At 33.9% G+C, this 14,448-nt stretch overlaps 1 protein-coding gene across 16 annotated transcripts in view; it reads right to left on the reverse strand.

Annotated features, from left to right (window-relative positions):
* Positions 1–14,448, reverse strand: part of LOC149804145 (uncharacterized) — a 304,793-nt gene that overhangs the window by 29,769 nt on the left and 260,576 nt on the right. For 12 of the 16 annotated variants that reach the window (XM_089954101.1, XM_089954099.1, XM_089954104.1 and 9 more), the window contains 3 exons: positions 11,389–11,403; positions 6,857–6,955; positions 4,290–4,460 (listed from right to left, as the gene is read on the reverse strand). The exons of 1 other annotated variant lie outside the window; for it this stretch is intronic. In XM_089954101.1, coding sequence (XP_089810227.1) covers positions 4,290–4,460; positions 6,857–6,955; positions 11,389–11,403 — 285 coding nt within the window. The remainder of the gene's footprint in view (positions 1–4,289; positions 4,461–6,856; positions 6,956–11,388; positions 11,404–14,448) is intronic. 3 more of the 16 variants (XM_089954098.1, XM_089954108.1, XM_089954109.1) reach the window with 3 other exon arrangements.

The raw sequence follows: 14,448 nt of genomic DNA on the forward strand, positions 1-14,448 counted from the left end.
ACTCTCTTGAAAAGTATCAACTTAAAGTAAAAGCTGGAATAACAAACATAATTTTTATTCCAAAAAAAGTCTACTGTATGTACTTGTTTGTAAGCTGGGTCACACCGCAAACTGTACAGATCCAGATCTACCATTACAAGACACAAGGGCATGTGTTTCTATGCAGTTTGTAAGGAATAATCAATAGAACAAGTCACAGACTCTGATCTGCTGCTGCATTGTGCGATGGCAGATCAGGATCTGTTTTGTTTACAGTTGGACTCAACTTTTAAGTGAGTACATACGGTAATTCTAATCAATATGGCCACTTTCTCAATACTAAACTGTTATCATGCTACAGATTGCAGACAACTTTCTTACGACATTCAAATGTAATACATTTCTTTTTTTAAAGTGTCTTATTTTATTACTAATGGATAACACTAATTCCTGAAAATTATTCTTTACTTTCAAACAGGTAAATGTTCAAGAGACAAAGCTGTAGGAAATTCAAATGAAACAAGTGTAACTTTAAAATTATGATACAACAAAAGAATATTAAGGCACTCCATTGATATTTCACTACCCTTTGAGACATATCATAGATACTTGCTAATAAGGTGAGTCATACTGTAAATAATACAGACCCTAATCTACCATACCGAATGCGGCATCAGACCAGGGTCTATGTTGCTTGTTGTACTGATTACTCCAAACAAACTGCATAGACCCAGATCTGCTGGTGCATTATGTGATGATAGATCTTGGTCTATGCAACTTTCTGTTGGACAATACTTATGAGCGAGTACAAATGGTAACTGATGTAACTATTTTCCACGGATGTTTATCAACATATATACTGAATATCAAATATTAGTTGTCTAAGTATGATGGTTGTAGAGATAACTGTTCTGGGAGTGATAAACATGACTTTTCTACGAAATATATGGCTCTCCCCTGTTAAAAACACCCATCATTATAATGCAATTCTGGATATAATGGTGCTGCTGAAGACCCTGTGACCAAAAAGTAAACCATTGTACTTATATTGGTCCATTAAATTTATGACATTATGATTGACAGAAAACAAGCTTAGACACATATTCCTTTTTACAACATTATTATTTAAAAAAATTAAATGCAAAAATAACATAAATTTTGTATAATTCTCACTATAGCATGATTCTGTATATAACACGGTTAGCAGTTACTGACTCTGCTATAGAGTTACGAGGGAAAGCCGTAATCATTATGATTCTGCATGCTGTTATATGTTTCATATTTAATGTCTACCTTTGCAATAAACATAGGTCTTATATTTACTAGTATACCTCAACCCCAATAACCTACTGGTATTTGCTACTAACTGTACCTATGAAAAGTATGCCACGAGGAACTAACCAGTTCAACTAGCACTAAATCTTTGAAAGTATAGAATTAAAGTTGAATGATATGTGTAAATTATTTCAAAAGTGTATCCAGAAGATGTAATAAATTAGAAATGTATGATTTATCAGACCAATGTACTCTTAATTGTAAGAAATATGTAAAGTGCAATAAATGTTTTATACCACTCTATAGGCTAATTAGCACACAGCATGCTTTAAAACTCAACTACCAAATAAAAATCACACACACACAACCATGCCAATAGAGTTCTATATCCTGTTTTCTGGAAAGACAAATTAACAATATTCAATGAAAAAATATATAACTTCAATAAAACATTCTGAAACTGAAAACCTGAATTATGCAATTTTATCTTTTCTTGTGAGCAAAATTTTTGAAAATATTGCTGACACAGATTGACACAGATATTTCAGCATTTCAGTCACGACGATTCTGCAGCTTCCAACAAAGTTGCAGTACGGTAATCTAATTTTGCAAAGGTATCAGCTTAAATATTTAATTTAATAAATTTCTACACTTGCAGTTATATAATGTTACTACTGTAAACATCAACAGATTAGCATTGGTCAACAATTCATACAAACAATTTGTTCCTGTACTTCGTGCTGTGCATCACAAAGCAATGTTATTCTCTACAAAACTAACAAAAAGTAATGCTAAATGATAAGCAGCACTGAACATAACAAAGGTACAAGCTGCTATTTAAAGAGCCACTCTGAACATAATAGAGATATGAGGTGCTATTTATAGAACTGCTCTACACATAACAGAGGCATGGGATGCTATTTACAGATCTGCTCCAGACATAACAGAGGTACAAGCTGCTATTTACAGAGTTGCTCTGAACTTAACAGAGGCAAGGGTTGCTACTTACAGAACTGCATTGGACATAATAGAGGTATAAGCTGCTATTTACAGAGTTGCTCTGAACTTAACAGAGACAAGGGTTGCTACTTACAGAGCTGCATTGGACATAATAGAGGTGTAAGCTGCTATTTACAGAGTTGCTCCAGACATAACAGAGGCATGAGTTGCTATTTACAGAGTACAAGTTGCTATTTACAGAGTACAAGTTGCTATTTACAGAGCTGCTCCAACCAAGTTGTTAAATACCAATTATCTCTTTACAGAAAAACAGTATGAGATATTATTTACAAAACCAGTCTAGATATAACCTGTCTTGAGATAAACCTGAGCTTCCTTGCTCTGGATAATTCATGATTATTAGAATTGTCTCTCACTCTGAGCATCAATATCCTAGATATCAGAGTTCGAAACTTTCTGAAATGTCACACTGCCTTCATCAGTGACTTCTGTTGAGCATGTGATCATATCACCCATCTACACCAGTCTCCTTGTATCATGTGACCATTATGTCATGTGATCAACAGTAATTGCTGATGAAGACGGTGTGATTTTGCCAAAAATGTTGAACTCGTAAGATATTTAGGATATTTATGCTCTGAGTAAGGGAAAATTCTAAAAATCCTGTACTGAGATGTTAGGTAGATATAGTTCGTACTGGATAATATTGTAAGAACCACTCTCAATTTGCACTGAGATGTTATGCACTGGGCCACTCTAGATATAGCTTTTATTCAAACAATATTTATAGAACCACTCTAATATAATCTATGGAGATGTTATGTGCATAATTACTCCAGAGGCAACTTGTAATGAGAGATTTTGTACAGAACCACTCTAGATATAACTTGTATTGAGACATTATGTACAAAATCACACTAGATATAACTTTATTAAGACATTATGTACACAAACACTCTGGATATAACTCTGAATATAACTTGCATTGAGACAATATGTGTAGAACCACTCTAGATATAACTTGCATCAGGACAATATGTAAAGAACCTTTCTCTATATAACTTGTATTGAAACTTTATGTACAGAACAACCGTACACTAGATATAACTTGCATTTAGACATTATGTGCAGAACTATTCTAGATATAATATGAATTGCAATATTATGTACAGAACCACCCTAGATACAACTTGTTTTGAGGCATTATGTTGCTTTGTGATATAACCACTGCAGATATAACATACTGCAAAGTTATTTACTGAGTAGCTTGTATCTTATATCCAGAATAACCCATTCCTGCTTGGTATGTACAGTAATATCACATTCAGTGTTATAGTCAGAGTAACCCATTCCTGTGTGGTATGTAATATCACAGTGTTATATCCAGAATAATTCATTCCTGCTTGGTATGTAATATCGCATTCAGTGTTATAGTCAGAGTAGCCCGTTCCCCCTTGGTATGCAATATCACATTCAGTGTTATATCCAGAGTAACTCATTCCTGCTTGATATGCAATATTACATTCAGTGTTATATCCAGAGAAACTCATTCCTGCTTGGTATGTAATACTACATTCAGTGTTATATCCAGAGTAACCCATTCCTCCTTGGTATGTAATATCACATAAAGTGTTATATCCAGAGGAACTCATTCCTGCTTGATATGCAATATTACATTCAGTGTTATATCCAGAGTAACCCATTCCCCCTTGGTATGCAATATCACATTGTGTTATATCCAAAGTAACTCATTCCTGCTTGATATGTAATATTACATTTAGTGTATTGTCCAGAGTGACCCATTCATCTTTAAACTAAAGAGCTAATTCATAAATAGCCGCTGTGAAAAAATAAAGCATCATGCTGAAAGAACAAAGTACAAAAAGATGGAAGACTGATGAACATGAATTGAAATGGAACCTGAAACAAATTCCAAACAAAACATTACAAACATGCATGAAAAAAGAACATTCACATAGTGAACAAAACCAAACTTCTTCCAATGACACAGAAGGTGATACAAAACACATTCCATTTTCCCACAGTGCATCACCATTTCCATGACAACTGAATACCTTGTAAGATCGAAATTCATCCTCCAGTCTTACTTTACTCTGACTTATTTTCTTTAACTCGTGTTCTAATTTTTTCAGTAATTTAAGTTCTCCTTGAAGCTTCAGATTCTTGTCCTGGAGTCTTTCCTTCTCATCTACCTCACTTTCCAACTGTTGCTTCAAAGCTTCCATCTGACAGGTCAAAGGTTACAGGGCAGAGGTTATTCATACACATCAAGATGATACAGTTTAAAGTAAAATGGAGAAAGAAACATTGGCAGCAGATTTTAAGAAATTTCTGGGTGATGATATCTGCAACTTGAAAGTTTCAGTGGCTTGTAAACATCCAAAAAGCAGTCTGGGGTCTGGTGAGATTTTAAGATATATTAATGTAATTTGTTTCATTGAATTCATTTAAGATTGATCTATTGTGAAATGCTAAAGTATCTGTTTGAAAATTCCATTTCCACCATAAATCCACAAAAGTATGAAGAATTTTACATGCTGATTTTTTTAAAGTATGACCTAGTAAATATTCAAGGCCATAAAAATTCATTAAGCTAAAAAAAACTGGAGAAAACACAATTGCAGCCATGTTCACATTACTTCTGACTTTAAACTTAGTTAATTATTTACAGGGACAAATATGTTTGAACTCTACGATCTCACTGGATAGTTTCGTATTTTGACACCCCCCCCCCCAATTTTTAAGGTAGAAGGCATGAACCTAATTTTCACAAGCCTAGCATTTATAAATTCACACATAAGCTAAATCTGTAATGTGGTTTATATTTACTTTGAGTTAGGCTTGGAAATGGGTTGGCTTGTTGGTGACTGCCTGTCATAGTTAGATGAGCATTGGAGATCAAATGCGCAACTTGGGCTCAAATGAGCAGCCGACTTGGCTTACGTATTTACGTGTCTGCTACATAGTTAAATATCTAAAAATCGAGATGGTTGAGGGGTGATGAAAAGTATGCTGATTTGTTATAGTACTAGTGAACTTTATTCATGCATAAGGCACATATTGATTCTTTTAGCTGCCTTGTCACAGGAAAATATTGAAAATAGCTATTTCTTGTCAAAAATGAATGTAAAATTTAGGGGTTGGTGGCAGTGTTGGTTCAGTATAAAAACCACCATTTGCATCAGGAATTAACCTGATTGTTGAAGTCAAAATCTCACATGTATGCTTTCTACAAAAATCATTAGTTTGTTTTTATTTGTATCTTCAGTGTAAAAGTTTTCACATTTTTCTTTTGTTGGATGAAAATTCACCAGATAAACTGTCCAGTGAGACCTAAAGTATCAAACTGGCTAAACCTTTCTGTCCTGTATGAACTCTTTTATTTGACTGGCTAAACCTTTCTGTCCTGTATAACTTTTTTATTTGATTGGCTAAACCTTTTTGATCTGACAATTACATTGTTGAAATTCTTGAAGCAATATTAATGACTGTATAACTTTTGACTGAACTGGTTGGTATTAAAGGCACTGCAAACAAAATGACAAGAACATTGGTTACACTATCAAAACTGACTAAAATAAGCAAGCAAAAGGTGTCTTCAGTCCATGGAAAATCTACTGGCATTGCTTGTGCAGCACTACATATGTAACACTTCACCTGTATCAGCACTACATATGTAACACTTCACCTGTATCAGCACGACATATGTAACACTTCACCTGTATCAGCACGACATATATAACACTTCACCTGTATCAGCACTAATATGTAACACTTCACCTGTATCAGCACTACATATGTAACACTTCACCTGTATCAGCACTACATATGTAACACTTCACCTGTAGCAGCACTACATATGTAACACTTCACCTGTATCAGCACTAATATGTAACACTTCACCTGTATCAGCACTACATATGTAACACTTCACCTGTATCAGCACTACATATGTAACACTTCACCTGTATCAGCACTACATATGTAACACTTCACCTGTATCAGCACTACATATGTAACACTTCACCTGTATCAGCACTACATATGTAACACTTCACCTGTATCAGCACTACATATGTAACACTTCACCTGTATCAGCACTAAATATGTAACACTTAACCTGTATCTGCACTAAATATGTAACACTTCACCTGTATCAGCACTACATATGTAACACTTCACCTGTATCAGAGTTACTGAGACTTTATGCAGTTTCAAGTCACCAGTATCACATGGTACTTCTGGAAAAGTCTTCTGAGAAATGTTGTCTTCATTTCAGAGATATTTTTTAAAAATGTACTTAAGTAAAGAAATTCTCACTTATGTTCTGGAACATTTTCAGTTTTCCTAACTATTTTTGGGGCAGAACATTGGTCTGAATTGTTGCATTTCCCAGATGAGCAGGGAGATATCAAATGTACATATGGTATCTAGGGAAAGATAAAAAACACATGTACATATGGTTATCTAGGGAAAGATTAAAAACACACCCACATATGGTATCTAGGGAAAGATTAAAAAGCACATTATATCGATATGCTATGCTACAATGTGAAAAGTATATGAGGATAGAAAAAAGTACAGAATGTAGGTGTGTTAGTCTTCTGTCCAGATTTGTTACCTGGGCTTTGACTGCCGTCATCATTTCCTCCATTGCATTCCGTTCATGGTCGAAAGCAGTATTAATGGTGTTAACACGTGTATCATGAGTGCCATGCGCCTGCAGGAAATATGTTATACAGGTACAGATAATAGTGTTAATTTATGGTACAATACTTTGGGTACTGAGGCAGTCAAAGGATGATGGTTAAATAGTTTATGATGCGAGTGATATCAAATTGCTTTTAGTAACTGCCAAACATCTCTTGCACTTATTTTACAATTTTTTCATCCCATTCACATCTGATTCTGAAGATAATGAATTTAATGGAAAAAGCTCTGTAAGTTGCTGAGAGCAGATACTAACAATACTATGCCCAAATATTTACAAAATAATTTGAAGTTTCAATGCTAGATTTTTCAAAGACAACTAAACTGAACTGTATTCATATGGCATACAATGAAAGACAGATAGAAAGACAGAAACAATGAGGTAGGCATCGCAACCCTAAGCCTCAAAGGTAGTATGAATTCAAAGGTAGTGTGAACCAATACCACGTACAACAAAAATAACAGCATAAATATTATACGTATTGTTTTTCATCAAGACTGATTTACTTTATATGAAATATAAATTCATGAATTATCTTGGGATTAATATGAATTCATGGATTATCTTGGGATTAATATGAATTAATGGATTATCTTGGGATTAATATGAATTAACGGATTATCATGGGTTTAACTATATTATCTTTTGGATCTGATGAAGGCACTTCAAACAAGTCCATCTGAGTATTTGTCATCAAATCTGCACAAGTCAACACACTGCGGTCAGTAACTTGCCTTACTGATGTTAAAGATGTCATATTAATTATGCATACTATGAATGTAACCTTCATGACGAAGGCAACCTAATACTTCTAGACAAGACAACAGCAAAAGAATATGTCTGACAAAATACATTTATTACTTAAAACTGAAAAAAAATATTGTCCATCAAATGACAAATACTTTATCATACAATCATGCAATATCTCGTTTGAGTCTGAAACTGAAGCTATGTGATGACTCTCAATGCTGCAACAAGATGGCTAGAAATAATTATTAAAAAATAACAAAACTGAAACAAAATGACAACCAACAAAAAACTAGCTTCTAAAACACTCAAGTGAAGCAGGAATTAATACAAAAAAATCCTCTCTACAATTTTACAGCCAAAATTTACAATTTAAACTTATTTTATATTAATGTGGAATAAAAATACAAATCTGGTCAAATTTCAATTTTGTATCTACTTAAATGAAATTATTACATGTCCCTTTTGCTTGTAACATTCATTTGGAAAATATTTTTTATATACATGTACACAATTTCTGCCATATTATTGGCTGAAAATTTAGTTTCAAATGTAATCTGAACTGAGTTTAAAATTCTACTGGAGAAATTGAGAACCATATGATATAGTCATGTGACTAGTCATTCAGTTGTACAAGTGGTGGGCAGAACAAACACGGACATTGTTTTTGTGGGAATCAATCAATGTGATTTTGAGAAATATGCTGTTTTTGTTAATACATAAGTTCATGGATCTGATAAGTAGTCCTATATTTTCTGTAGAATGGCCATAATTTATTGGGTCTTTCAATTCACCGTTTTTAGCAACCACAATTGCACAAACATTATTAGTGCATGAAAAAATAGTGAATGAACTGTACATGTAAATACTTTTTCTGGATAAACCAACAAATAAATGTTGTGTTTCAATAAGCAATAGATATATATATTTTAACTCCTTTTTCATAAAATAGATAAACATTAAAAACTTGTATTTTACTCAGAAGTTTCTGTATATTATGATCAAATTATCATGCTTTTGCCTGAAATTGTGGTGGCACTATTAATACACCATTTATTTGCAACCATGATTACTCCTTTTAGTCCAAATATTCCCTGCCCTTACAAATCCTAAAGCATATGATTTGTCCCAGCCTTTACAAATCCTAAAGCATATGATTAGTCCCAGCCTTTACAAATCCCTGAGCCTACAAATCGTCCCAGCCTTTACAAATGCCAGAGCCTACGATTCATCCCAGCCTTTACAAATCCCACAGCCTACGATTAGTCCCAGCCTTTACAAATCCCAGAGCCTACAATTCATCCCAGCCTTTACAAATCCTAAAGCCTATGATTTGTCCCAGCCTTTACAAATCCCAGAGCCTAAATTTGTACTCTAACATTATCAATTCAACCTGTCCTTTCAGTAAAGTTAAATTTAAAAAAAAAATTAAGCTGCAAATCTGAAGCACTAAGAGAGTTTAAGCTCAAAATGCGATCTGGCTAATTAACATACACTCCTTATTAATTGCTACAAAAACTACAGTACATATTCGCTTATAAGTTGAGTAAAACTGCAAGCAAAACAGACCCATATCTGCTGTTGCACAGTGTGAAGATCTAAGTTTATATATTTTTCCTTCTACTGATTACTCCTAGCAAACTTCATAGACCCAGATCTGCCAACACATTATGTGAATGACAGATCTGCATTTGACTGGAACTGACTTATAAGCAAGTACGTTTGAAACCTTCAGTTTCATTCTCATGAGGTAGTAACACAACTAGTATGGTTCAAAGAAAAAACTCATGGTCATGGCTAAAGAAATTTGGAACCCTTGCTAAAACTAACAAAGCTTATTTATGCATGCTAGATAGTGAACTCTTGAAATGAAACTTTGAGAGTAAACTAATAACAAATTATTCTCACATTCCCTAAGTGTAGGACAGTGTTTCCAAGCTTCAAAACACATTCAAGCAGAATTTTTCTTTCTGACCTGACAGGACTTCTATCCTACCTCACAACAAAAGTGCCACAAATGAGAAATACTTTTCCACCACTATACATGAATGGAGGTGACTGACTTACATTAGCAGTTTCTGTGACAATGAGCTTGAGCTTGGGGTCATGGCTAAAGTATGTGACATACTGTCTAGTCATACAACATAAAACGGGGCAAATTTTTATTAAACATTCTACAGTTTTTCTCAGTTTAATTTCAAAACTTCAGTTGTCTGTCTACTGTGTTTTCAGCCACATTTACACTAAATTCTATAGTGTAAATCAAATCACTCATACTGTTTTCAATGGATATTTGGTCCTGTATCTGTCAATAAACAATGTTCTTTGACCAGGGAAAGTGAGAAAACTAATCAACCATATGTATTGATTTGGGACAAGAAATTCCCAAATCAATATATATGATAAATTTTATTATGAATCAAACCTAAAACAAAGAGATTTCAAGGCAAAATAGTGCATAATAATGGCTCCTTGGTTCTACAAAATTCATATTTTGAAAGCAGATATATTTCCTCTCCATGAGCAATGACATAAGAATTTGAGCTTTCAGCACTGAAAATAATTTTTTTTTTTTTACAAATCTTTATTCATGAAATAAGCTGCAATGTTTATAAGCAGATACACGGTTTGCTGTGTACAAATATTTGCGAAAGCATTAGGTACTAGTCTAAGACGAATGACTCAAAACCTTGCTACAATACTGCATATATCAAACCATACATAAATCGTTATTCTTACATGATCAATAACAAAACACTTCGTAGAAAAGCCATTGGCTCAGAGGTCACTAGTCAGTGTGCCAGACTAATGACCACATGAGTCTGAATTCAAATCCCGCCCAGATCCGGTAAGGCTGGCCACAGTAGTGTGTCCCTGGGAAAGGCACTTTATTCTAATAGTGTCAAAATGATATAACCTTTCGTGTACTGATGTGCAGTTAAATACCAAACAAACAAAACTAGGGTTGCCATACACCTTCTTTTTTGCCAACATGTCTTCCTTTTCAGTCCTTAAATATCTATTCCAACTCTGATACAAATAAACCCACTCTGGATTGTCCTCTTTTTTGAAAGTTCAAATATGATAACACTAAACAAAACCAACAAGCAGTACTTACATGTAGTACTTAAATCACATAAAGGTCACAAACATTTTCAGTTGGTAATTTGTCTGCCATACAAGTGACTTAAACTTTCTACTTGTCCTGCACCAATTTTACTCATCCTAAAAACAATTATACCGACACTTCTTAAAATGTGCTGCATCAAATCAGACAAGCATCTTGATCAAGTTACTTGCCCATCCTCAGGCCATTATCATAAATACAAGTGGATGAGTGGAACTTCCAAGCCCTGATATACTAAACACCTACAAAAAGCATTTTTTAAATGTGGAAACAAACTATCCAAGCATGTCGTAGTACAGTTGACATCACAAAAATCACATGTTAAACTAGCTAAAACTGGCCAATCACGTAAGAACTATATGTGCTGAAGAAACCGTGTGATTGTTTTGTGACCAAGGACTTGTAGTTGTGGCTGAGGACTTGTTTTTGTTGTGGCTGAGGACTTGTCCTCGATTGTCTTGTAAAAGTCATGGATTTTCCATATTTGAGAGCCATTATAAATGCAGTAAGAAAGCCCTTTGTCATAACTTGATAATGTAAAAAAAAGCTGTTAGGATGTGATACATACATCATCACCGTCATCCTGCAGGGAGGGAAACAAACAAGTGCCAATAAATTAGCATGTCATTCAAAATAGTGGCTAAGCAAATGTAAAGTTACATACCAATGCACTCATCTAACCCAGTCTAACTGATGGTTATTCCTTACACAATAACATTAAACTTTAAGGTAAAGGAAAGGTCCCCCATCCCTCAAAAGGCTTAATCATCATGGCTATAGTGCTGAGGGTCACCAAAAGATCTCCAATGACTGCATATCATAGGGAGATCTGAAGTGTACCTATCATAGGTCATGTTCTATAATGTACAAAAATGATTGACCAATCAGATGATCTCTTTCAAACAGCTTTGAGCTTTCTTATTCTGTATACTCAGACATTTACATTTAGGTAGCACTCTACTGTTATTACATACTTCTAACACAAGGTCGTCTGCATTGGCAACATGCACAGTGGGGAGAATGTTGGCATACCTCAATGCTACCTTAATGTGCAGTAACAGAAAGTTCTTTCCATGTGGTAATTATGGAGACTATGCACTAAACCAGATTAATACCCAAGATATACAAGGTCTGTTTTAAATAACCAGGATAACCAGTGAGGAAAACCTGCGAAATTCTTTTTTTTACAAATCAAACTTTATGTGAAGTACAAAACAGTGGAGTGTAACCTTAATGGCAATACATGCTCAATAGCTCAACTGACTTTCTGAATCCTGAGAGCTGAGACTGATTGGCTGACAGGTCATGTAATGGATGCCTCTCAGACATAACACTGGTCAGCAGAAATTGGATTTTAGTCATACTTGGTCTCTGGCTGAAACCCACAACAAAACCTTTGACTTAACTTACAGCTACACTGCGTTTGTGTGCACACTAGAGATATTTTTTCCCAAAATAGCTATATATGATAAGAATACATTTGTACATATGCACATGCTGTGTGTAGGAAGTTTAATTACATATCTGGGTATACATGTTTCGGAAGAAACCACTACTAAATAACACGTGTAATTTTAAGCAAACAGAAAAGGAACAAAGCTCATGCATTCCTGTCCCATCCATTTGAAGTCAGTTTAAAACTGAAATTCTCACATGACTACTGTGTTCATTTGGTAAATATACCCATCTCATGATATTTCTAAAATATACCCATATCATAACATTTAAGAAATATACCAATATTGTAATATTTCAATATGTAACACATTAAAAACAAATTATTTTCTTTCAGGAATTTAATTTGAACTGAGCTTGAAGCAAGATCCTCTATATCAAATTTATTTTTCAATGTAATTATGGGAGTTAACCATAAAAGGTACAATACCAGCATTAAGGCTGTTACACAGCATGACTGTATCTTGTTACAAGATTTGTATTTATACTTGTGACTTTCAGATAAATATATTCTGTATTTTTTTCACTTTATCAGAATGATCTCTTGAGCATTTTTTCAGAGTATTTTTTCCTCACTGAATTTTCTTGTTCAAAATATAAGATATATAAATATGTCATCATTCATTTTCCAAACTCTTAGTTTTTTATTATTTTGCCCCTAAAAATAGTTACCAAGTTTATACTTCATCAATTATGAAAATTAGATAATCTGTTAACAGAATACATGGCCAGGACAAAAATTTGCACTATTTTCTCTCAGTCTTCGATTCCAAGATACATGTAGACATTTCTCTATGGAAATGAATCTACTGCATAGAAATGTATGATTTTCAATCAACACATTTACCTTTCTTTTTGTCACAAAAATTGCTATCAATCAAGTGATGTCTCAAGACATGCATTATAACAAACTTACTCCAGTACAGCATCCTTGTTTAGTCTTTCTTCCTCTGAAGACTTGGATTTCTTGTCAGACTGGTACACTTTTCGACTCTGATATGCATTTTTTCCTTTTTCAATATTCTTTCAAACATTTCATTTATTCATATCCACTTATTATTATTAGTATTACTTACATATTCACTGTAATGGAGTTGAGAAATCTCTACAAATTTCACTCACTTAGGCAAGTCCTAAATATTTGTACTCACCCAGAATAAACTTCTACGCAACCAGCTATAAAAATATAATGACCGATGATCTTACCAACTCAAATTCAATAATGTGAAAGGCTGGTTTCTGAAACTAATTCTGTGACCCTAACACCAGCTGTCAGTAACTCAAAACTGAAACCAGTCTGCTCTCCCTTCAGTAAGCATTTCTCAATAATGAAGACTGAGAGCAAAGCACTTGTTGAATTGACTTTAAAACAAACAGAAAAGAAACTTTTGGCAGCAAGGATGAACTTTCAAAGAACAAAGTCAGCAATATTCATTTTAGAACATTCTTTTCATTAAAAAGAAAAACTGGTCTGACCTAAATCAGCACTCGCTTTATCAAACAAGCGCTTGGACAATTCATTCAACTGCCTGAAATTTTCAACTGCCATTTTCAGTTGAGTGAATGAATTAGCAACCTCTGTATTATGAATGTGAAAATTAATAAAACATACTTCCATATCAAGTTTTAAACTAGAAATCAATTTTTTAAACTTAAAGTCAATTTATGAAATAATCAATGTACAGGAGTTTCACTTAGTTCAATAAACAGTCTTAATGTTCCACTTGTGGATAACTAATTAGTTAAGTAAGGCAACAAAATTAGCACTTGCAAAAGAATTAAACAAAAAAAAAAGAAAATAGTATATTCTAGTCAGTACAGGGGTACAATCACTGTATCTCGGAGGATTTACATTTTGTACAAATTCCAATTTGAAGTGAATGAACTATATTTAAAGAGCCATCTTTTTGAATTAATTAACTTGGCTGCTCAATGATTTTTATTACATAGGCCATGTCACTGCCAAATGAGTTCCAGTTTAATTCCAAACTTTGGACAACTGCATGGTTCTGGGTTTCCTACATCCTCCTTGCTTGAGCCTTGTCTTTGCATATAAATGTGCATTATGTATCGTATATACCCATTTACAAGTCCAACTGCAAACAACACAAACCTTGATCTACCTATTTAAGTATACTGCACCAGAAGAACAGGGTCAGTGTTTGTTCTACTG

This window comes from Sinohyriopsis cumingii, chromosome 3, assembly GCF_028554795.1.
Source record: "Sinohyriopsis cumingii isolate HCF-2022 chromosome 3, ASM2855479v2, whole genome shotgun sequence".
NCBI lineage: Eukaryota > Metazoa > Mollusca > Bivalvia > Unionida > Unionidae > Sinohyriopsis > Sinohyriopsis cumingii.